The sequence below is a fragment of the Platalea leucorodia genome (assembly GCF_965183815.1).
Source record: "Platalea leucorodia genome assembly, chromosome: 5".
NCBI classification, from domain to species: Eukaryota; Metazoa; Chordata; class Aves; order Pelecaniformes; family Threskiornithidae; genus Platalea; species Platalea leucorodia.
In genome coordinates, this window is record NC_138827.1 from 64,249,151 (window position 1) to 64,274,633 (window position 25,483).

The following is a 25,483-nucleotide window of genomic DNA, read 5'->3' on the forward strand; positions in this document are numbered from 1 at the left end:
TTTCAAATGTTTCCGAGTGCTAAAAAATGCTAAAACGTATTTTTGGGGTGTTTTTACAATTATGTAGGCGTGCTGGGGGTCAGACCTTCGCCTCCCCCGCCGCAGGGAGCCGGGGGCTCGGCCCCGTACCCCTCAGGGCTCCGGCCGGGAGAGGGGACGCGCCTCCGCGCGCCGCCGTCCCCCTCCCGCCGCGCCCCGCGGAGGCGCGCGCGGCAGGAGGGCCGTCCCCGCGTCAGGCGCCCCGCCAATGGCGGGCGGCCGCTCCGGCGCCGAGCCCCGCCCCCAGGCGCGGCGGATTGGCCGCGGTCCTCCCCTGAGCGGCGCGGCCCCCTCCCCCGCTGCGGGGAGGCCCCGCCCCGCCCGCCGAGCTGCGCTTTAGCTGGGCGCGGACAGTTCAACAGCGGCAGTGGGAGCCGCGCCGGGCGCCGCGCCGCGGGGGCTGGAGGCGGCAGCGCCGCTGTGGAGAAGCCGGCGGGCAGAGGCAAGCGCGGGGCTTGGCGGGGCAGCCGGGGGCGGGCGGCGGGGCCGCCGGCCGGCCGCCGCTGCGCGCCAGCGGGGAGCGCTGCGCTCAGGCGCGGTGAGGGGGGGAGAAACCGGGGCCGGGCGGCGGTTGGTTCCCGCGGCGGGAGCGGCGGTGGCGCCGCCGAGGGCTGGCGCGCATGCGCGAGGAGGAGACTGGGGTGGGGGCGGGGCGGGGGGGCTAACGGTCTGGGCGCGGGGCGGGGCCGCGGGGGCGGGACCCGGGCGCCGTCGGGGGCGGCCCGGGCGCGCGGGGCGGGAGCCGGCGGGCAGGGCCGCGCCGCCGCCGTTGCCCCCCTCCACCGCGTCCCCGCGCGGCTCCCATGGGGGTTCCCGCGTCCTTCCCTCGCTGCCCCCCGCCGTCCGAGCGCCGCTTTCTGCCTGCCCGGCCCTGGCTCCCGGCCGCGGCGTTGGCGGGCTGGCCTCGCCCCGCCTTGCCCGGGGGCGCCCGGCGATCTGCGGGCGCGGGGTGCCTGTGCCGCGCCGGCGGGGTGCGTGGTACCGCCAGCTTCCCAGCAGCGCGGCGGAGTAGGTACATAGCGTTGTGCTGCCTTGTTCTTTTTCGTTCATCTTTAATGTTTGGGTCAGTAGATGGGTGGAAACCTTTAGCCTGCGTTTTCATGTGTGATTTTTTTGTTTTGTTTTGTCTTTTTAATTCCTGGGTTAAAACTTCCCTCTGATAATCAAGCTGAACATATTGCTAGGGATTCCTTTGCCTTCGAGTGACCCTGACCAAGCTGGCTTCCCAGACTCCGGGCCACTTACTCATAACACCGAATACTTTAGATAAAGTAGACAGCAAAGCTCTGGACAGCAGCTCAGATCCAGGTGTGTCCCTCAGCCTTCGTGGAGATTTCCTCTGTGGTCTTGAGCGAGTCTCTGTGCATCGGCACCTGGGTTGCAGAACGCTGAAGCATTTCCCAAAATAAAATGTAGCAGTGACTGAGGTACTTGATACCCCTCAGCAATGGGGAGCAAAGTAACCGATTTAAAAAAAAAAAAAAAAACCAAAAACTACATGGCTAAAATCTGCTTGTTGTCAAAGGGTAGATATTTCCTTTTTGTGCTTAATTTAATAAAAAGGAAATATTAAAAATTAAACTGGATAAAGCATGGTTATAATGCTAGTAGGTGTACCAATTCAGAAAGCTAGTCTGTGTGCCTTAGGATTCTCCTTCCTTGTTGGTCCACATTGTGAAATCCTGTAAATGTTTTGGGGAGTGTAAATTCCAGTCATCTTAATTAGTGTCTTAAGAGCTAAATGGGTCTTGTTTAAGACCAGGTTTTATGGCCCTCACTTCAGTAACTGAAATTCAAAAGGATAACTGAACTGTTGATATGGACCTTACAATGGATCTAAAAGTATTAAAGATATTTACATTAGAGACATATGTACAACCTACTTACAGAGGCACCTGTCACGTAATACAAAGAGTGTTTAAGTTTAGCATATGTTAAAAATGACTTCAGATGTTATGTTACAAATATATGATATTATACACTGAACAGGAATTAGTTGATGGCATGGTAATAAACTTGGAAATAATATATGATTCTCTGTTCAGAAGCAGTTATGAACAAGGAGAAAAACAACCCTGTTCAGGGATTTTAATGAGTCATGGATTTTTATCATAAATGAATACTAATGAGTTCTACTTGAAGTGTGGCTTTTTTGATGTTTTTAATGATTAAAACTGTTTGGGTGGTCTGTCTTAAAGTGAGTTCTCCTACTGTTCAAAGAGAGATCCTTTTTGGGTGGGTGGGTGTGTTTTGGTTTTTGTTTTTTTTTTTTTTTTTTTTCCTTCCAAAGAAGAGGAATTTGTGCTTATATCTTCTGGGGAGTGCAAAACACTGGAGTTTACAGTTTTATCTATATAGTACTGCCTGCACAGTGAGTGCTGCTGAAAGCTGAGACTCCCTACATAATCCTGTTTGGTTTGTTTGGGTTTTTTTTCCGATCTATTAATAGAACAAAATACTAAAATGCTTAAATACTCGTCATGAGTAACTGGGCTACTTTTGAACTGAAAACAAAAGCTGCCTACTGAGATGATTTTTTTTTATTATTTCTTAAAGGCTAGTCCCAGGTGTTTTAAATATGGTCATCTTCCCTTTTTCTTTTATACTCCCAACCAGGACATACCCAGTGGGACCAATATCTCTTTTGCGGTCCTTGCTGCAGACTGTTCTGTGAGAAAATGCAGATTATGCTATTGAGCTGTTCTCTTTATTCTTAGAAATTATTACGATCCTGTAAGTTTTGTGAAAATTGGGAGAGGTAGGTAAAGTATACCCAAGTGGATGCCTCTCACCAGGCAAGGCTTGGAGAAGCTGGCCAAAATCAGCTCCTGCATGCTCAGCTTGGCAGTGGCTCTCGGTCCTGGCAGCACAGCTAAGGCAGTGTCGCAGTAGTGCCTGTCTGCCAGAGCACCACTTTATTTTTGTCCAGCGATTATCAGGAAGGCTGTCCAAGAGGAGCTAGGGATTACGGGGCAAACAACACAAAGCTGTAGGAAACCAGGTTTTGTCAGTTATGTTGTAGGCAGATCAAGGTTGCTCATGTAGCTGCCTTCTCTTCTGCAGGTTTTCTCTAAGAGGCCTTAAAGCAGCTCTTGTCAGTGTGAAATACAGTGTTTTTGAATGTTCTTGTTGAACTTAATTTTTGGGTGTTTCACCAGATGCTGTCTGCTGCTCGGGACTTCACTTTGCTTTTGAAATGCCTTCTAGACAAGGAATAAACATTGGAAGTTTGCTTATCTGAAACACTGTTAATCTGTGAATAAACTGGAAACAGCTGTATTAATTTGAACTGTTATTTGTAGGCCCCTGAATTTAAAAGCAAAAAAAAAAGTAAAAATCTTCTCCTGGTCTCCAGGAATCTCATTATTAACAAGAAAGTTTCAGGTGTTTGGGATGACAAAAGAGGACTCAATTTACAAGGAGAGAAGGCTGGTACAGAGGAGCCTTACAAACCCTCGTGCAAATGGAGCTTTATTGTCATTGAAAACGAAAAGATCACAAACAAAAAAACCACTAAAAGACAAAGCAATCCTCCTCCCAAGCAAAAATCCCCCAAAACATGGTCTGCAGTGTTGTGTAACAAAACTGATAGTCTTATGCAAGGCGGCGGAAAGAGTCAAAAAGTGAAAGGACTATGAACAAAAGCTGGGAAGGGAATGCCATCCTGTGTGCAGGCAGGTTTGTGATTGGGTTTTGTTGTGTTTATTTTAATAGGGTGCTGCTAATTACCAACATGAAGACACTAGTTTCAGGATTTAGACAAATTCTGTTGAGGTAAGCCTGGTAGAGAAGGGTATAACATGGAAATGTTGAGTAAGGACTAAGAAATAAACAGAGGTAGCAGCGGGGAGAGGAGCTGTAGAGGAGCAGGGGTCGTTGGGGGATTAGGGACCCATAGCTGTGGGGAGAGGAGGGAGCAGGGTGTGGGTCGGGGGAGCGCTTGGGCTGTGGTAAACTGCAGTTCCTGGCTGTATCCTCCTGGGTAATTAAGGCATTAGGGGAGGATAAGCATAAAGTCACTTTAAATATCAGTTGCTGTACTGTGCATGTCTGGTACTTGTTTCTTCCCTTCCCTGGTACTTATTCTACGTCAGCTTTTCTTTTTGTAATACTTTTTAGTCTTTCAAGTGGAGTGCGTATTCAGCACATGAAAAGCAAACTGTTTGCCAGTTCAGTAGCATTTCAGCTGTTCTGGTTTCAAAACCTCAAGTAGTACACAACGGAAAAAAAATCCTTGAAATGGTTTACCTAGGACAAAAAAGCTTTTCCCAGAAGGAAAATACAGACTCTTCCTGAATACCATGTTGCAGTACTTGTCTTCCCTCCCTCTGCACTTTTTTCCCCCCAGAAGATAATAGACTTGGCTCTAGAAACTCACTTCCAATAAGGGTGGAGTGAAATTATTTTTGCTGCTTTCTGCCAAAATGAAGTAAAATGTGTCAAAATGAAAATTGTTCAATTCTTGTTGAGCCAAGTACTTGTATGAAAATTTGGTTTTAGTTTTTTTGCAGCTGATATTTTGTTTTGCTCATATACCAATGACTTTTTGTGTGTGTGTGAACTTCTTGGACAAATGTCAAGGACTGGAGACTGGGACAGTAGCAGCTTTTATAAAGTCACTGAAATGAGAGGTACACACCTGAAGTCTCTCACATGACTGTCTTCAGGGCAGAAACATCTTGTGAAGTTTGCAAGTTGCTGGGTAAGGGGTTAATTGAGTGAGTTCTCTCTTAAAAAGCATTTTATTTATTTTTTTTAGCTATATTGTAACTTAAGCATCTTCTGTCAGGAACTCCTAAGTAGTTAGTAGTTTGTCGGTGGTCTTTAGTTTAATGGTTGTGGTTCATTTTGAGGGTACTTTGATTTCTTCCCCTCTTTCCCCTAAAAGAGGGGGGGGAAAAAGTTCCCCAAACTCAAAAAAAAACCTTAAAATAATTTGCTAATGGTATTCATTGCAATTTAGGAAATTTGAAACTGTACCAGAAGGGTGTGTAGTATTTGAGGGAATACGATTAAGTTAAAACACAGTACTTGGAAAATTTTCTGCTCACAGTTCTTGAATAGCCTCGATCTTTGTATAGGTACGAGATACACATCTCCATCCTTCTTGTTTGCTTGAGCCACAGCTCTGCTGTGTGTGGATGTTTCCTGTCTTTCAGGAGTAGCAATTAAAAGTGGCTGTTAAACCACTCAGGCTAAGGAAGGTAGATGGTAAAGTTGAAACAGCTGTCAACTCATTGCTCAGTGTATGTAGATATCGGGCTGACAGCGTTCTTCTGAGAGAGCTTTTTGGAGTTCCCAGGGACAGATCTAACATGGGGACTTCCTTGAGTTCATAGTAACCCCACAGACAAGCATGGGCTCCGTTTCTCTCCCCCTTATGTTTTAGCCATGCTAAATCACTTTGACTTACTATAGTTATTTGCCATATGCTGGGGGGGGGGAGGCATAAGTGTCTGAATCCGTACTCCTTTAGATTTAAAAATCCTTGTCCCCGCTAGCTCTTACAAGAGCGGGAAGATGTAAAGCCACGAGTGAGCCAGGTGCTGAGAGCATTGCTCAGTCTCCAGAGCCTTTGTGATTCAGGGCTCCAGCTCTCATCAGTGCATTTCCCTGTCCCATCCTGGTAATGGGGCTCTTAGTGAATGGCTGTCCACGGGGGAGGACTTTGTCCTGAATTCCTTTATAGTCTGAAGTTATTGGCCTGTTGGTAAAGGTTAAAATACCGGGGATTTTAATAGTATCGTTTAGGATTAGCGTTAGGACCACCAAACATGGTCCCTGTGATGCTGGGTGAAAACCTCATGGTTGAAGTATATGTGGGGCAATGAAAAGTGAATAAAGCATATGGAGAGTGTTAAGGCAGTACTGGAACATGTGGCTCTTTGTGTTTTTCTTCATGTTTTGAGGGTTAAGGAGAAAGTATCCAGACTGGTACTTCTCGGCTCCTTAGATTTCCATATCTCCCTTTAATGTTTGCACCTTCAGTGTAAAACCTGTAGTTACAAACAAGCTAAGGCTTCAGACAGGGAATTTGCTTTTCTTAAGATCCATACGTGGCAGTCTCAGAATCATTGACCCCTTATGGGATCTGTGCATTGAAAATTGCTGAGCTAGGCAGTTGCTGTGGAGATCAAAGAAACTGAAGACATTAAAAGGAGGGCAATGGAAATGCTGCTCAACTAGCACACCAGTTAAACAGAGAATTTACTGTGGAGGTACTGTGCTACACTTTTGTTACTACTCTCATTGTTTCTGGTTTTGTCTCTAGCTTCCTATATGAAGAACTGACTAGCTTATCTTTCAGGCTTCTGCAGGCTATGTTCAATTAAATCTTTTGCTGGGTTTATTTAACCATCTCCTAAACAAAGCTGAAAGTACAGTGTAAGGCAGTGATTCCTGCCCTGTAGGCTGTGGAATAGATACACTATGACATGGCAGCATAGCTGCTGACAAGAAGAGGTGAACGTTGACACTGGTCTCTTGATCCCAAAGTTTGGGAACCCTTCGTCTAAGCTATGGCAAGCAACAGGCAAAAGGATTTGTAAAGGAAAACTGCCTTTACTCAAATTGTTATCAAAGAATATTGTGTTTGTATTATGCAGGCAGTGCCTGATGAATAAAGAAGAACGGGATACAAAGGCACAGAAAAGATTTTTTTGTTTTGTTTTTTTAGGAAACATTTAGAACTTACAGTTCTCTGTTTTTAAAGCATTAGCCTTGATGATTGGTTTCTACAATGTATTTGTGAGAATATGTAATAAATTAATTAATCAAATGCTTGCTTTATAAGATTTACATTAAATCTCTTTCTCCCAATAGTGCCTCTGAGTTTATTTCAGAGTGTTTCATCATGTGGTAGGTGTTCTGCTTTGCTCAACTTGTAATAGGTAGCTGCATAGCTGCCATTTCTGTGATACTGTTGATGTTGACTCATTTAAGTATAGAAAAAAATACTTGAATGAAAACCAAATACAACTCAAAACTAACTTATCTCCAGAGCAGATTAAAATAAAATCCAGCCAGAGTTCTGGGGTGGGAATGTGTAGATGTACATCTCTGTATGTGTAGATGTACTTCTCTGTGCGTGTGCATATACATGCACTTGCACACATATTTTAAAATGCATCCTTCCAGTCACATGGCTTATGGTCATGTTTTTCAGTTCGGGCAAGGTTAGATGACAGTCTTGAACTTTGTGAGTCTTACTTCTCAGGCTGATAGGATCAGAAATGCAATGAGGTATGAACACTTACTCCCCTGAGAAGTAAAGGCTTTCATTGCACATGGAGCAACCTCTCAATGAAATAAAGAAAAAAGAGAGAGAGTGTTCCTGTTTGACTTGGGAGGGAGTGTAGTCTATCTGTGTTCTTTAGATAATGTCTTTTTTTTTATGGAATCTTTGAATAATGTTGAAATGTTGAAAGAATGAAATATCTGACAGTTGTTGTATTTGTACCTTGTCATGAAAATGAGAAAATTTACACGGCCCATGTTATTTTCAGGTTTGCTGTAAACTACCTACCGTAGCTATAATGACACCAGCCCTCAGAGAGGCAGCAACAAAAGGTCATGGTATCCACTTGTCACCTTCTTTGTCCTCTAGAGCTATGGAGTCTGATACAGCTTTGTGCATGGAAAATTCCAGAGCAGTGGAAGAGAAGATAAAAGAGGACTCCATCGCACAGATTACTTGCTCAGTCCTGGGGTTCCCCACTGCTGAGCCCAACCTCAGGAATGATATCTTCAGTGTGCAGCATTTTGGTTCTCCACCATCATCCAAGCGCTATCAGTCTGTCTTGTTAATGAGTAAAAATTCTGCGTTTAGCAGCAAAACCGGTAAGCAAATGAAAGCAGGAGAGCCCGACTGCTCCAAGATGAGAAATGCATTACATAATGGTGCTGACACATCATTTGGTCAGATTAGTCGTTCAGAACCTGAGGAACAGGTCAAAGGGGAAACATTTTCAGAGACCACATCTCCGAATTTGGCAGAAACACAGAGACTTTCGGATTCAAATGTAACTGAATCCAGTAACACAGAAGAATTGCAGCTTTTGAATGGTAAATGGTACAAGAAGAATGGTTTTTTGGGTAGGGCTTTGGAAGTCTGCACTGAAACAATAAAAGGGGATTTATTACACCAAATTCTTCACGGGCCTTCAGAAGGGATTTTGAGCTGCACCCCGGAGGAGGTGTATGCTCGCTTACTCCAGTGTGTCACTAAGCAACAAATGGAAATCAGTCGTGCCAAAAGAACTCAGAAACGTTTACAAATGCTCCTGGCAAAGCATGTTATCAAACACTGTGATCAGCAGCTGAAGTGCTTCGTGAAACATCAGCTACAAAGAATGAAGGTTTTCCATGAGCCAACCAGATTTTTGAGCAGTAGCTCCCTCAGGTGCACTGAAGGTTGGTCAGACAACTCCACTACTTTGGAGAGTAGTTCGAGTACGGATGTACAGAATGGAGTTAGCGTTGCACCAGGTGAAATCCGGGGCTTTGCACTTTCTACTGGAGGGCTGCTGTCTCGCGTGGAGAAGGATCTGGACTCTGATGCAACATGTAGCAGCTCAGATGAAGATGGTGAGGAACAGACTGTAAGAACAACTGTGGAATCGTAAGTGTTAAATTCCTGCTAGACTCATGTGCTTCATGCTTATAAATCAAGATGGAAGGGTCTAGACCTGCAGATTCCTTCTTGTGTGAGTAACCTCACTCAACAGATAGTCCTACTGAAATCAGCAGGACTGCCTGTGTGAGCTAGGTTTGGCAGAGGCCAGACAAAAAATAAGAACTTCCAATGGCAGCGTTTAAGGAACAGTTACTTTACGAGACTGTAGATTTTGTACTGCACCCTATCACTTTGCATTACATTAGTGCTGCTAATTATTCGATACTCAGATGGTGCTGTAAATCAAATAGTGATAGCAGTGCTGTAAATGATATTTTTGGCCAGTATGAAAATCATTTTCATTTTATTCTGGAGTTATTAAGAACTAGTCAATGTTAGGATCTTGAAATCTATTATGATGTGATAAAGAGTAGAAATGGTCATCTGATGCAGGTGTCAAGCCGTCCACTGTTTGGGAGTGGTATATTGAAAAAGTTTGGTTCTTTGATTTTAAAAAATGTTAATTTGCTTACTGAAGTTGTTCTACTACTGTGAATGAAGCTAGCAGTGATGTTTTTATTGTTGCTGCTATCTTTTTCAAGAAGAGCTAGATGGAAATTAATATTGTTAACTAATACTGTCTTGAGATCCTGTCAATACAAATTATTGTGGCTTTGGAAATCCTACCCCAGTGGTGGGTAGGAGAAGTAGATAGCAAAATTGTTCCCTGATGGTGGTACAGCCTGTTTTTTTTTTTTTTTTCCTTGTTTTTTTTTTTTTTTCCCCCCTACCTTGCTACACTATTAACACAATCTGTTTGGTCAATAATTATAGAAAGTGATGAAAGGACGGCTGCTTTTTCCCCTTCCTACAGCTGGAGAGAACAGAGTATGTCTTAAGGTCTGTTAGGATGTGGTAGTCAGGACAGTGACACACGGAATACAGCTTCACATAAACGCAGCAGCTTGGTAGGAGCTTCATGGCACCTGCATTTCTAGCAGTTGAAGTCAGGACTGGTTTTGTTTCCTGATCTCCTATACTCTCTGCTGTTAGGGAGTGTCTGGAAAGCATTAAGAGTGACACTGGTGTTTGAGGAAAAATAAATACTTAAAAACATACATTTCTCAGTCTGTTTCTTGAAAAGTATAATGTTCAGAAGAAATCAAGAAAGCTTCATCTTAAATTGGAAAAGAGCAGTGCCCTGTTACATGTTTATATAGCTTCAGTTAGGGAAGCTTCAGTGTAGCATGGTTGTCTCAAATCACTGCTGCGTTTTGTTAAACTCTGTACGTCTGGAAAACAGAGTGGAGAAAAAGTGCAAAGTAAAAACTAGTTTTCATTTTCTTTTATTTATTGTCAGAATGGTAAATACTGTACTAAAGTCCAACCAAAGCATAATGACTTGCCAACTAAGTTAGATTCACCTTAAATATTTACGTTTGCAAAAGAATTATTCTCCTTTTGAAATATTTTAATGAAAAAACAGCGTTTTTGGCTCTTGCCAGTGTAGGAGAATCTGCATTCTTCTCCTAGCTGATATGTTTGAACTTCTGAGTAATAGCTTTGCCTCTAGGATTCTTACCTTGTGATTACATGAACGGAAAAAGAAAAACTGATGAGAAACTCTTGATTTTGAAGGGTAGTGGACAATGTAGAACTTGGACTGAAGTTCTGTGCAAGGGTTTTCTTTTTTCTTCTTGCCAGGGATAGTCGAGTTTCTAACCGCCTGCTAGTCCTTTACCTTTATTTCTTCTTGTGGCTTTTGAATTCCTTAAGTTATCTTTCCACTTAAGTCTTACTCAGTTTGTTTTGTTGCACTGACGAAAAAATCTACAGAGGATTATTAAGTACAAAGACACCACCTTTGGCTCAGGAAATCTCCAAGCTGCTGTTACTGGCAGCTGAGGGAGTGTTCTGGAGAAGCACTGCTCCCTCCATGCCTGCCCTATTGTAAGGCTGTTATCTTGGCCACTGCTAAGAGGCAAGAGACTGGGTAGATCGTCTACAGTCAGACCCGGTGCAACTCTTTATTTGTGGGTTGGGTTTTTTTTCCTCCCTTTTTTATGTTCTTACTGCTGAACAGCAGTCAAGCAGCAGCGGTGACGAGGTTAGCAATGTGCATTAACCAATGCCTTGCTGCGTTGGCAGTGGAAGAATCACTGGTGTTTGAACTGTGCTGCTGGGCCAGCAAGCTCAGAGTTGAAGTACTACCTAATTTAAGCAGAAGACTCTTGCCTGTGTGCACAGGCTAAGGCAGTACTTGAGTTAACACTGCAGTGAAGACAGGCTGCCTCTTATTTAAATTTACCATTATCTTCAGCCTGGAATGGTTTTCTTCACTTCTCCAACTTTCCTAAGATTTGTCTTTGTGGCTAAAAGGCTGCACTTTTTCTTTTAGGTGACAAAGGTAAATCAGTTATTCACCAGTGCAGCTGCTGAGATGTGCTGTTTTCTGAGCTTTACCACTTTAAGGCTCTTCGGATTGCCTTTCACCTGGACAAAAGAAAGAAAGTTAACATCCATTTTTATTTCTGCTAAGTGGATTTACATTCTCTGAAATGCCTTTCTCTCCTAGGGAATTGACTCTTAGTGCTTTCCAGAAATAATGTGATCATGTGGGTGAGAGAATACTTGTTTCCTCGCCTGTGACTTATTATTCATAGTGAAGACTTTTACTGACCTGGAAAGATTCTTCCTGTGTGATATTATTCATAATACTTAACTGTAGATTGTAAAAGGTTCTATTAATGCAGTGATGAATGGGAAAATGTTTTGGCTTTGCCTCTGTCACAGTATACTGATTGCATTTAACTTCAGGCTGTAATCACGCTGGTGGCTGGTCATTGTCATGACTGCAGTGCTTTTTATCCTTTTTTGGGAGGGAGGAGGTGTCAGTCCAATGTGCAAGCAAGGGGAGAGGAACCTGCAGTTACCGTGTTTACCTGAGAACAGTCTGTTTCCCATCAGGAGGGAGAAGTTGATTCTGGCTCCAGTTCTTCATGGTAGGAAAAAACCTGGAGCTATTCTTAGCATTTTGAACCTGTTCATTCTCATTACCCTGAAAAGAGTTGTACCCAATGAGTGTTGACATAAGCTCTTCTGAGCTGTATCACAATGCTTTGTCTCAAGTATGATTGTCTTTATCCATCTATTTCAATACCTTTGTTGTTTAGTTGCAAATAGCTGTTATAAGATATTTAGACCATTGTTCATTCCTTGTGCGTTACATAGGTGCTGTCCTCAAGACAAGAAAGATCCTTGGTCTGCTGGTGAAGGCAATTCTTTTAGTTGACAATTCACAGTACTTACTGAATTTCCCTAGTTCCTAGAGTAATTGGAAAGCCTCATCCAATTTCAAGAGCTTAATCAAAATACATTTGGTCCTTTGAGTATTTGCTAAAAAGAAATATGAAAGAACAGTTGGCTCTTTTCAGGAATTTTGTCAGTTTGCTGCTAGTGTCAGCTCATGAATGTCTTTAACCTGTCAGTTTTCATGGAAGGTTTCTTAGGCAAAGCACCAAATTTCCATCAGTAATTTGTAGTGTAGTGTAGTACCATTCCAGCCTTTGGGTGTAGGAAATTCCCAAGAGATTACACAGGGGTTATGGTAGTACTTCTCTCTGGTTTCTCGAAGGCAGATGTTAGATGCTGTTCACTAGCTCCCTGTTAGGTCTTAGCAACGAAAGTGGACGAAGGGCCCGAGGAGGACGTCACAAAGCTGAGCATAAGTAGTTCCTTCAGGAATTCACAACTAACATCAACCACTTGAAATGCAACATAGCCAATATTTCACCAGCTGAGTTTACTTGGAACTTGTTGATCTTCTTTGTTGTTCACAAAGATGGAAGATTATCTGCAGAAATGGTCACAGATTTCAAACAACGTGACTCGGGGGAGGATGTGAGCTTGAAGTTTTTTCAAAAGCACAACTCTGCCCTGGGAGATAGTATTGTGTCCTTCCAGACCAACTCTACATCCTTATTCATGTATTTTGTGTGTGTACCTGATGTGGTTAGAAGTTCTGGTTGTTTACAATGTACCACAAAGAAATCTGATGCTGAGGTGGTTGTTTGGGAAACCTTTAAAGTTGCAGGGTACAGAGTTGTTTTTCTACGTGCACTATGTGAATGATCTTCCAGAATCATCACTGGGGTTCTTCGAAGGCAGAGCTCCTTGCTCAATCTAACAGTAATGCATGCACCTAATTGATTAGAGAGAAAAACTGCTTACAGTAGATTTTTCTGCAAAATAAGTAGCTCTGTCTACTCGTGAAAAAGGATGTCCTGTGCCCTGTTTCCCCAATCCTCCTTCCGCCATCTGAATGCAGTCCTTCTGCATCATTTGGTGGGATTTTTTTCTTCTGAAATATTTTCATGCTTTTCCTCTGATTTTTGAAAGACATGTTTTACTGATTATCCTCCAGCAACCTCAAGCCTGACGAAGAAGCACTCTTGTATTTTTCCATGCCCAGAGGGTTTATTGTGCCTGGAAACTTTTACAATGAATGTGCAGAGATAGGAAATCTTTCTCTTTTTTTTTTCTTCTCTTCTTTTTTTTTTTTTTTTTCTTTTTTTCTTTCTTCCCCTTTAGATTGCTAGTTGGAAAGAGAGAAGATGGGAAATCTGCTTTTACAACAAATACTTGGTGGGGAGGGGAGCAGTAAGATGGAGAGAAGACAGGAAGGAAGAAAATATTATGACTAGTATCTCCAGATCTAATCTGTTCTAGATTATTTTCCATTTTTCCTAGCATTTTTTCTCATGGCTAATTGAGCAACATCAATGCAGTTCTGCAGGCCTCACTATAGAAGGCACTGCTTAAGGACTGGTGTTTGTTGCATGTCTTTGAGCCACATTATAAGGGGATGCTAGCTGTTTTTGCAAGATCAAGTCATAGTTTTCCATCCTGAAGTGTAATTTTTCTTCATACCTGATATCAGAACTGAATTCTGGTTTTGGGAAGGGGAGGAAGAGAGTCTGCCAGGACTAAATACTACTCTCCATTTTTCTTAAGCACAAAACCCCAATTGTTTTCAGTTTTTAAGACCTTTTTAGTTTACAAGTCCAGGAAGTGTCTTATTAGCATAGAAGATTAATGTGAGGGCTTTTGAATAAGTATAAATTCATAGCTGCTAATAATATGCTGTTTTCAAAATGTTTTATACATTGCTTTTTCATGAATTCCATTCTCTCAATTCTTGGCCCCTGTCACTAGGATGTGGGAGGAGAATTGTTACCAGGGAATGAAAGAAAAGCTAGCTTTATATTACCTTCTGTTTTCACTCTAGGGATACATGTATTATTTCAAATATATTCAACTACACTTGGTTGGATTTCCATAAGATGGATTTACAACTTCTTTAGGGTCCCATATGAATCTACTGTTTTTCTTTAGAGATCTGATGTACAGCAATAATAACTTGCTTTTGAGCAAGACTTCCTTCTCCCAATACCAGAGTAATGTTCTTGTGAGTGAGGATCCTGATTTCTAACCTGTAATTACATTAATATTTTTGCAGCTGCTGAAAGCAGACTGAAAGGTTCTAATGAAAGACAGCAGGTTTGACAAGTTGTAACCTGTAAGGGAATCTCAGAGCCGGGAACGTCAAAGCTTTTGAGTTAGATAGGTGTTGAATGCATATTAAATAAAAATTTGGCATTACTCTTCTGAATGACAGTTTAATACACAATCAACATAGTATAGTAGAATAGAAAAGCTAGTAGTCAGACACATGTGTATACATGATAACCTCACATGCTTAATTAAATGGTAGATCAAGATGAGTTTGGTGTTTGATGTCAACTGCTGATTAATCAGTGTTTTATGGCTAGCTTTTTTATTTTGCTAAGCTGTGAAATGTGTTTTGTTTTAATTAAAAAGATTTGTTTACAAACAACAACAAACTGTCTTTATAACATCTTTTGGAGTGAGGGCAGCGTTATTTCATTTTATAGATAACATTGATTTCATAAGAATCTACTTAAAAGGGATACATCTAGTGTCTTTGAAAATCAGTGTACGTGGGCCCCTGATACAGGAAATCATTTAAATGCTTTCCTTTTCACATGAAGTAAAAAGTGTGCATAAAGACTTCCCCAAATAGGAATACTCTCCTGTAACAGGCTTTCATTCATACTGCTAAATATGGGTTAGGAATGTAACTTTAGATGTCGGATTTAAATATATTGACCTGTGCTCTTTTTTATTGAAACTGAAATAGCTGTAAATTACTTTATTTTCATCCAAACATTTTACCTAACTGTTGTGGGTGAGAAAAAGTTTTCTGTTGGGGAATTTAAATCAATTTAATTTCCACTTAGCAAACTTTTAATTACTGCTTCTGGTACTGAAAACAAATAAACCTGAACATGCATGTTTGAATATATGTGCATTATAAACTCCCCTTCCTCCAGCCCATGGTGGCGGACCGGACAGCAACAACACTCAGTGAAACTTCGCACCAAGTTCTTACAAAACACCCAAACCAAGAAGGATGCAACTGTTCAAACCTACGTTCATTACATTCTCCACCCCTTGTCCCTGCAGACCAGACCGTAGGGCTTAACCTCATAACAAACTCCATCCCTGCCCTGCAAAGCAGGCAGCCAAATACTGTTTGGTTACTCCTCTGTTACTTAATCACAGCATGCCTACAGCAACTGCGGGGGGCCCAAAGGACTTGGTTTCTGAGGTACCTGGGTGTCCCGTGTCCCCAGGACAGGTGCCGGGGTCCCTAGGGACTCACACCCACCGGGGTTTCACGCTCAGCACAGTCCCTCCGCAGCTTCCTTTGGGTCCTGCAGGTGGGCTGGGTCCAGGCCTCAGGGCTTGAAGTGGGACTTGTCCTAGCTCTGCCCAGCTGCCCTCCCATCTGAAGGAGTGCTCTGGGGTCCTTCCAGCTCTCCCGTTAGCCCATTCCCCGCAGCGCACCCCCCCCCCCCCACACACACACACACTTGGTGGGCGCACTGCTCACATCACCTTGCAGCAAGGCACATTCCCTTCGGTGAGGTGAGGGGCATCAGGAGGTGGAGGTCAGTATGTGGTGGTACCTTTGCTGCTGCTGCTCCTCATTTCTCAGGTGATTGCTCTGCCGTGGGCTTCCCCACCAGCCACAGCCCCTTCTGAGTCTCCCCTTAGTCCCTGCCCACGCAGTTTTTTCCTGTTCTGCAGGGCTGCAGCCCCTCCACTACCGAAAACCTGCCGATGATTTCTAGTGCATCTGGCATGCGAGTTCTGGATCAACTGTTAGTTGTCTATCCAAAAAGTCTCAAAAAAGAATATGCTGCTTATCCATTTTTACTTTGAAATCTGACACTATGTACAGCTAGAATGAAATCAGTTATAAGCTGGAGTTAGATGTTACACGAATATCATACCCACCTATTCCTTGTAAGAATGTATGTACAAATTTTGGGACCAACTTCAGGGGCTGGACAGCATTGATACGCTGCTTGTATGCTGTAATAATGTTCCATTTGCACGTACCTTTAAAGGAATATATTGTAAGCTCTATCTTAGGTTGAGCATGGGATCCAGACGTAGCACTACTTTCTTGATTTCTTTTTCAAGAGCAGTTGTGTAATACAGAAAGTTTCTAGGCCTGTGTTCCTGGTGTTTTGTTGTTAGTCTATTGATGTTGTGCCATTTCAAAGGCAAGAAAAGAACCTTGTTTCCAGGCAGCCCTGGTGTTCCTGTAGTTTCTTTCTTTGCATGTTAGCTCTGCCTGCTTCTCTGCTCCATGTTGGTCTGATCTACAGCATGCAGAGGTTTAGTGGAAGAAGCTGGGGTGCCGGGGGAGCCAACAGAATCCTAAAAATTTGTTTTAAAATATTTTTAACAGAAGGTATTAGCAGATACACATTTTGGACTGATTTTTTTGTTTGTTTGTTTTATTAAAAGAGGAAATAGTGCTGGTTGTTTACCTTTTGCAGGTTTTTTACTTCTTGGGCAGTTAATATTCTAACTGACCCCACCTCTGCCAACCAGTTTGGCCTTTTATCATTAACAGCTCTAAAGAATTAGGCAAACAGAATTGAAGATGAAAAGCACCTACCAGGTTGTGAAGCCAGCCATTGGAAAAGTTCATCACTGTAACAGACAACACTGCTTTAAGAAGCTGAATTTTTAATTTCTTTTGTTGAGCCCTAAATTGAGTTAACAATTCAGTGCAAGTGTAACAGTTCAGTTCCTAATAAAAAACCTGTAGTAATAGTGTGATTCTTTGCAGGAACGCTGTAGCAGGCAAGTACGGGCTGTGGCATCTCATCAGTTTGGAAGATGTGATTTCTCAGATGAGGGAGCATATAGAGCTCCAGCGTGAAATTCTTATGAAATTTCTCCTTTGCTAGGGTATCCAAGCGCAGAGACTTGCCCTTTTTATATTCTCAGTTTTCTTCTACAGCCTTTTTTTCCTAAATATTGATTTTCTTCTTCTCCCGTTCCCACTGTCCCTTCTGAACTTACTTGTGGAAGAAGGAAAATCTTACTCTGTTGCTACTTAATCCCTTCTCCCCCCCCCCCCAGTTCTGTACCGTGAATTTTCTCTTCAAGGGAAAATCATAGCTATGGTTGATAATTTCAGGTGTTACTGCATAAATTCCTCAGGTCTGATGACTTAGCAGAAATGTTGACCTGGATAAAGGTTTTTGGTTTGGGAAGATAAGATGTGTATTTTGTGTTACTATCAACGTATCTTATTGGATGCAATTCTGAAAGTATTAAATGGCAACAGTATGTCAGAGATGGTGGGACCAGGTGTGGGTGCCAGAAATTGTGGTAAGCAGTTGCCGATGTCTGTAGATGATAGGGAGAACTGTAACCCATCTGTTCTGAAGCCGTGTAGTGCTTCGGAGGAAAATCTCTGCCAGGTAAAAATTTCTGTTAAACATCAAAGAAGACAGCAACCCTGGAAGCTCCAGAAGAATGACCTGATTGCAGATCTTTGCAGAGATTGCAATTTTGAGTATAATTTTGAGTATAATTTTGAGTACCAGAGAGCTTCCCTTAATTGATTGATTTTTTTTTTTTCCCCCCAGTGCTTAGCTTGGTTTGGTGCTGGTTGTTACAAAACAGTGGCATATTGCTCTCCGCAGTCAGTCTGCGGCGAGCACTCCTGGATGATCTGAGCAAAGGCTGTGATAGTGAACTGTCAGAGTAAATAGTGTTTTGTTTTGTAGTGTTGATCGGATATGATACCAGAAGACGATATTTGTTGCAGTTTGTTTTAATCTTGTTTGCACTCTGGAATGCATAGAAGGGATTGGACTTGCTGTTTTTTTAATTATGTGGCTGTTATGGATGTAACAGTTAACTGGTCCGGGGAAATTAATACTTCAACAGCAACTGAAGTTAGTTCATTCTGAAAACAAACATTAAGTACTTGTGCTGGAAGAATTAGTCCTTGAGAAAGCATTTACGGGTCATTTTGTGGTTGGACATGTTTGTTCAGTCATTACAAGTGTTGGACGTTTTTGTTGGGAGTGGGCATTTTTATCTCATGAGTAAAATCCAGATAAGATTATCTAAAATAGATGCACTACATATCTGAATTCACCTAATTTAAATGTTTTTTATGATACTATCTCATAATTTTCATAGGTAATCTCTTATTAACTGTCAGTGTCTGCAGAGAAAAGAAAAATGGACATGTTGAATTTCACCAGCATGTTGTCAGAACGTAGCAGAAGCCCTGCGCTCACCTTAATGGCTTGCAAGAAAATGCTTATATTCAGGCCAGCTGCTTTTTGAGCATTGCCATGTGTAGTCACAGGAAAACTGACTGTAACGCTGGTGTAAAATTAGGGGCAGTTCAGGAAGTTCACAGGCTTGCAGCTCCGGTCCTGGGGGACCCCCACCATACTAATGTGCTGTTAAGCTTTTGTGATAGAGTGCCATGTGGTGATTTTGAACTATTTTGTATTTTTGTACAACTGAGTGAGCTTCCCAAGAGAACTGGGGAATGTATGATTTTTTTCCAGTGTGTTAGGTCTCATGAATTTCATCATGAGTCATATATCTGGATGGGATTTAAAGATCTGGAGAACTTTCTGATTTTTTGCTTTTCAGTTTCCGGAGTTGAGTCCATCAAAATGATAAACTTCGGTTGTTTTCAGTGACTTCCACCAAGGAAGGTGATTAACTCTTTGTCCTGAGGGTAATTAGTCTGCAGTTTATGAGCTGCTTCTTGCTCCCAAATGCTTCACTGTTGCATGATTTGCAATAGGCCTCTGATAGCCCAGGAGTTCCCAGCAAGAGGAGGAGATGAACCAGCAGGGATGGCTGAGGTCAGGATCATGGCGTCACTTTAGGACTAAATCATCTGAAAACTGGATGCCAGAACAATGTGGATTAAACTGAATGGGACATGGCCTGGCAGTAAGAGCAAAATACACCGTGTTAGGAAACTGAGTAGAAATGTAAGTGTGAAGGGATGTCAGGAGCAACTGCGGTTCTTAAGTTTAATGCAGAATTCTGGAATTAGAGAAGTTTTTCCCACCCACACTGCATGGGTGCCTTGCTCTCTGGCTTCTTCGTGTTTAAGAATGTTGTAACTTGAAAGCATTGGTGTTCTTTAAAACAAACCTTTTGGAAGGAGACTGTTTTGGGTTGGCAAACCTGCGTTTTGGACTTTTGATGTGGGTCTGTTGCAAGCATCCTCCTTTCCTGTTCAGTAGGAAGCATCCTGTCATTGTCCCTGCAGACGTGTCATGGTACGGGCATGTTACTTGCTCTCCCTGGGAGTTATGAGGCTGGAAGGCCTCAGTTTTCTTTTAATTTTCAGGATATAAGATACTTGTGGAGAATCTTGCCTTGGGCACAGAGCTGTGTGCTCTAAAATACTCTTTCCTGTGCTCACCTTACCTATTTGAGTCAACCTTCCTGGATACTTACTGTCAGTTCCAGGTTCTGTATTTTTTGTGCGTTTTAAACACCACCGTGTTTCTCCTTCATTATTTATGAACTGTTTTTCAGTCTTCTTGTTTTGTTTACTTATAAAAATAAAATATGCCTAAAAGGTTTAAATTCCACCCCTTCTCCTCCCCTGTAAACAAAAAAAAAAAAACAACCAACCCCACACACAAGACCCAAACGACAGTGTGTCTAGCACAGCAATTTTATTTTGGTTGGCAGTTCCCCTTTGCATTCAGTTAGGTTGCCTGGTTTTGGTTTTTGGGACAGACTGATTTTAGCTATTGGGAAAACATAAATCTCACCCACAACATAATGGAGGTACTGGAAATACTTCTCATAGTCCTATTGCATTCTCCGATGTTGGTTTGGTTACATAGAAGCATGGTTTGTTCTCAATTCACTTTTCTCTTTTGGGGAAAGGGAGAGTGCTGAGGGGTTCATCCATATATTCTGTCCATAGAGCATGGCTTCGTTCAGTTCAAGTTCAGTACTGACTGTAATAGCAGTATATTATTTAGTGCTCTTCACTTGCCTCTTTGGTCTCAGCAAAAGCAAGTAGGTCTGATGAAATGCGTATACTGCCTCTGCTGGTGCTGATGATCCCCAGCTGAATTCTTTCCCATACTTTGGGGTGACACAGTACAGCCTGGGCGTCTCCTTCCCAATTATATTTTTTTTTTATCATATTTTGACTATCTGCATTTGTGTCTGTGCTCCTTGTGGCTTGTTTCTTCTGCATTTCTTTCTTCTCTTGCAGGATTGACCTCCTGCAGTTCAATCAAACCAGGGGAAATGCAAGCCAGTATCTCACATGGAAACAAATTTTGCCTCTGATGCAATTCCAGCATGTTTTTCTAGGGAAATTTAAATGAAATATTTTATTCATACAAAGTCAGTATTGCTCCGTTCTCTTCCAATCCTAATAGTCCTGGGTGAGTGCAGGAGGTCAGCTGCAGATTTAGAGTCATTGCAAGAGCAGTAAGTTTATATTTAAGTTAATATTTCACTGTATGACAGTACTGAACATTAGAAACTTTTGCAAATGTAATGTGGTTTATATTGAGTTGCCAGCCGAAGAACAAATTTGAAATTCCTGTGGAGGATGTATGATGTGAGAGTCAAAAGCGTGGAAACCAAGTAAAGATTGCCTTGCAAAAGGAGCACACAGGAAACAGGACAGACAGAAACTTTTTTTTTCTTGTCTCATTCCCAACAGAGAGCCAGAGCAGGAGCTTCTACTTTAGCACCTGCTCTGACTTCCTCCTTCCGTAACACGCCTGGTTATTTTTGTAACCCTTTGTGACTGTTTCTTTTTTTTTTTTCTTCTCTGGATTTGCAGAATTAATGAATTCACTGGTGCCACCTTGAAGCAGCTTTCTTAACTGAGTGAATGTTACGCTGTACTCCCTAACATCCCAGGAGCAGATTTACAGATTTTTTTAATTTTATTTTTTAATTGCAATAGTAGATTATCATTTGTCACTTGAGTGACCATACTACTTTGCATGCAGACAGCTCACCTTAGGAGTGTGAGGATAGCTTATAACGATTTTATCTTCCTCTGAGGAGTTACAAGGTTTACTAAATAGTTTGTAGAGAAATAGACTTAGATGCAAAGATGGTAAATAAATAATGCAAGATCAAACAAATGTGGGTGACAGAGATGGAAACAGAATTTAGCAGTGGTCTCACCTCCTATCCTGTAAATGTGAGCTTGCGCTCACTGCCTTGCCCTGAGCTTCTGGCCCCTTCCCTTGTGGCAGTGCAAAAGTGTGTGTCTGTCTGCAAGGCATCAAAACTGGGAGGGGGATCTAGACTTAAACTTGCTTCATTCACCCTGCCTCCGAAGTTAAAATTAACTGTGAGCAACTCTCTAATCCATCTCACCGTGTAGCTGCCCAAGTGCTTGTGCAGGCGCTGGGCACGGGGCGGCCTGGGCTGGCAGGGGAGAGAAGCTAAAATTGCTTACTTTGGCGTGAGCTTAAAATGTTTGTGCTTAGTTCAGTGGAAACCCTTCCTTACAGAGCAGCCTAAGGACATCATTATTACAGTGTAATTAAATCCTGTTAGTTTAATTATATACTACACTTTAAAGCCTTAAGAAATACTTGCATGGTATTTTAGAATGAAGTGAAAATATACATAATATATTTAAAGTGAATGCAATTAATTCAAGATTTAATAGTGTTTAAGAAAAAACTGCAAACACGTTTTTGAAAAATAACTTGTGATATAACTTTGCAGAGATTTTTTTTATATATATAAGACAGTAATATACAGAGGATATGATTTGTTTGTCTTAAGGTTACAATATTTAACTGTTCTTCTGTTATCTGCTGTGGTTTGGTATTGATTATGGATTCCCTTACTGACATGCTGATTTTATACAGTGGATATGACATAAGACCAGCTCTGGCCCTTTCTATTCCATTTGTTGTTTCCCAGCTGTGTGGGCACTTTTTATTTTTCTTATTTGCTCCCCCTTCCTCCTTGGTCTGTTTGAGGATAGCTCACCTTTCTCCCCAAACTGTTGCATCTAGCTTGGGAGGTAATTCTGTCAGTGTGATTTATTTTCTTTCACCTGGGCTTTCTTGTAAAAATGTCCTGGTTTGTGGGGTTTTGTTGTTTAGTTGTTCATTTGTCTTTTGAGAAAGAAATAGAAATAAGCACCTCAGCACTCCTGTTGGGTTTTTCTCGGTTATCCTCTTTATTCCTATTTAACTTTTGTTGTTAAAATGATTAAGGGATTTGTTACAGCTTCATTAAGCAGCTCTTTTCTTAGGACTAGCTTTTTGCCTTCCCAGGGTCTTGAGACAAATCCTAACTACTCCAGCCACCACACTTGTGTGAACACATTATTTAATTGAACTCTGACTTGAGCCAACTAGGAATTCGGATCCCTCCCTTTCCCTGCAAACTGTATTTTCTAACTTCCAGAAGCACAAATGTGCAAAAGCTATCAATCCCAGAGATGTTCTTGGCAAGAAGACCTGGTTAAAGCATAAGTAACCAGGGCTATTTACTATGTGCTGGTGATAATGGGAAAACAAAGAGAAATAAGAAGGGGCTGTCAGAAAAACAGATATTCACAAGATGACTTCATATGCCTTTTTTCCTAGGACAAAATCACTAATAGAATATATAAAATGTAAATAATTTATTATGGTATATATTTATAGAGTTCTTCGAGTTTCTTTTTGATGGTAATCTACTTTATTTGGTTGTATGTACAATCTGGATTTAAACAGGACATTTCAATCTCCTGTCTAATTTCATATGTTCATTTTGTCACTGTAGGAGAGAGTTTAAGCTGGTTATAAATTATGTGGGCAGATAATTTATGTTAAAAAGGGGGAAATTATGTATTTTAGAGGTAACCTACCAGAGACTGTGTCTCTTCTTACTATTTATGGTAGCTAAAGTAGACTGAAGGTTCTGAGATTTTGAGTTACATTACGTTTTATAATCTTTGCCCTGAAAATATCAGGATTCTGAAATTTAGTCATTCTCTACTCATGCCAGGAAATGTCTAGCATCTTCTGCAGGGTGATGTATTACCTTTCTTTTGTTGTTGAGTTAGTTGACACAAAATTCTGCATGAAACAATTGCACTTGTGTGATGTTCTTACTCCGATTCACTGGCTTCTGCTTTTACTTGTATATTTTGTGATACTTCAGTACTCTTCATTGCCTGGGGAACCGGGGATCACATATTCTGCCTGTGCAAAACTTACCATAGAGTGTCATCCACAATTTAGATCTGGTAGTTACCCAGTAACGAGTAAAAATATTTCTTTTCCAGAAAAATTTTGATTTTGTTTTACAGCTCTTTTAAGTTAGCTGTGGCAAACTACTTGACAACTTTAGTGGGAAAAAACACTAATCATTTTCTTTAAATAAATAAACACAGGTAATGGTAGGATACTAGTGGAAGTTGCGTACTAAAATATTGCATTGTGTTGTCTCTGCTGCTTAAACTTACTGGATATTAAGTTTATTTGTTGAGTGGTACTGTTATGTAATTCATTTATTCAATATGTAGGTCGAGTAAAGTTTGCTGATAGCAGTGATGAATTTAGCATAATAAGCTAATCACAATGACAAGTACTGGGAGGCATATCTTCTGTGTTATAAAATACACCTGTTTGTAAACACCAGTAAGAGGTGACCTAACTATACTATACTGACACAGCTGTATTTATAAAATAGCCTGAATAAAAGAAATCTAAACTACTTAGTTGGTTTTTTGGACAGTGACTTGATATCTTGCTGGTCATTGCTGGATGGTGTTTTACTATATTCCAATTGTTAGCAAACGATATTCGTGAAAGCTTGTGGGAAGAAGTATGGTGTAAGAATTTGGGTTCTTGCTGGTGGAGTTACTGGAATTCTTTACAAATCTGTGATCTGCATTAACTGATATAGTTTGGTAGTTTCTCCTGCTCTGGGTTTTATAATACAGAACAGAAAACTAGCTTAGCTTGGGAATAGCCAGTGAACATTGATCATACTGGTTTGGGCAAGTTCTGTAGTTACACAAATAAGCTGATGTGAAACTGGATGGGTATAATCAGATATCTTCTGAAAGCAACCGAGATGCTTGCAACATGAGGCAGAGCAGCTGTCAAAAATGTTCTTGTGCAAATGTGGTTATCTTTATTTTTGGACTAACCAGCATTTTGTCTTCACAGCAGCTATACTTCTGAATGGAAGTGGCTTGCAGACAGAGCTAGAATTGGCAGCCGTTGGACATGGCTTCAAGCCCAGATTTCAGAACTAGAATACAAAATCCAACAACTAACTGACCTTCACAGGCAGATACGTGCCACCAAGGTATTGTCTGTAAGCTCATAAATGGGCTTTTCAAATAATTTTTTGACAGTGTTTCTTGTAATATTTATTTATTTGGTTTGTTGTTGTTGTTGTTGTTGTTGTTGTTTGTTTTGCCCTAGAGTTCTTGTATCCACGCAGGCTATCGCTTGCAAAGGTTAATGAGAAAGACATCAGGAGCTAAAAAGTATTGTACCCTAGAGGCATCAATACAGGACTGGGAGTTCGGAGCTCTTACCTTCCCATCTGTGATAGTTAGTGACTTTGTTAGTGACTTTCAGGGGCCCAGCACAAGGTACTGCATTTATCACACTAGTTTTTCCCTCTGCAGAAGAGGCAAGATTTGGTTTTCAGGTGGGGTGGTTGATTATTCATTTTTGTGTTGTGGGGTTTCAGGGTGGGTTTTTTTGTTATTTACAGTGCATGTTTATTCTGAGGATTAGCTAGTTAATGTTTGTACAGCACTTTGAACAGGTCAGGGATTAATTATTACTAAAATTCCAATGTGTGTAACTCATGTACTAGTTTTTGTAAATCGAACTGGCTAGACAGTGGGAAAGTCACATTCCTAAAACATTAATAATCTATCTATCAATTTAATGGCTTCCCCAGGTCATTCTCATATATAAGAAGCCAAAACCTGTGATAATTCTGGTGGTGTGATAGTTTGAGAGGAGGGCTCTTTGACTCTCCATTGATGAGCCTCACGTAGGTTGTCTGATCTATGCTGGGGTCAGATAAGCACAGATGGAGAGGAGCCAGAAGATGCTTTAGACTTTACGTGGCTGAACATGAGACTTTAAAAGGAGAGGTAAATTATCCCAGAGAGTATTTCCCTTTGAGCGCATAAAGAAAAACGATTCTTTCTTCTCTTTTCGCCCTCAGAGCCCTTCTTTTCATATCCAGCCTTGTCTCTCCTGCTCACAACTTTTCCCCAGTCAGGTTTTTCTTTAAAAAATATTGAAGAGCCTTTGTTTGAGGGTCTGTCCTGCCTCTGTGTCACAGAAGTGAAAGGAGATTTTGTATTTTGGTGAAGGGTGAGAATGCCCATATTTTAGCGTTGTCGTAAATACCAGGTACATGCAC

At 41.5% G+C, this 25,483-nt stretch overlaps 1 protein-coding gene across 10 annotated transcripts in view; it reads left to right on the plus strand.

Moving 5' to 3' along the window:
- The first annotated feature begins 377 nt into the window (after positions 1 to 377).
- KANSL1L (KAT8 regulatory NSL complex subunit 1 like) overlaps positions 378 to 25,483 on the plus strand; it is a 67,288-nt gene continuing 42,182 nt past the window's right edge. For 5 of the 10 annotated variants that reach the window (XR_014228275.1, XR_014228276.1, XR_014228277.1 and 2 more), the window contains exons 1-3: positions 378 to 481; positions 7,545 to 8,659; positions 24,259 to 24,400. Coding sequence is in view for 1 of the 10 variants with exons in the window: in XM_082313055.1 (XP_082169181.1) it covers positions 7,575 to 8,659; positions 24,259 to 24,400 (1,227 nt within the window). In the remaining 9 variants the exon portion in view is untranslated. Of the gene's footprint in view, positions 482 to 1,030; positions 1,052 to 3,753; positions 3,814 to 4,613; positions 4,742 to 7,544; positions 8,660 to 24,258; positions 24,401 to 25,483 lie in introns of those variants that run through there. The other 5 variants (XR_014228278.1, XR_014228280.1, XR_014228281.1 and 2 more) reach the window with 5 other exon arrangements.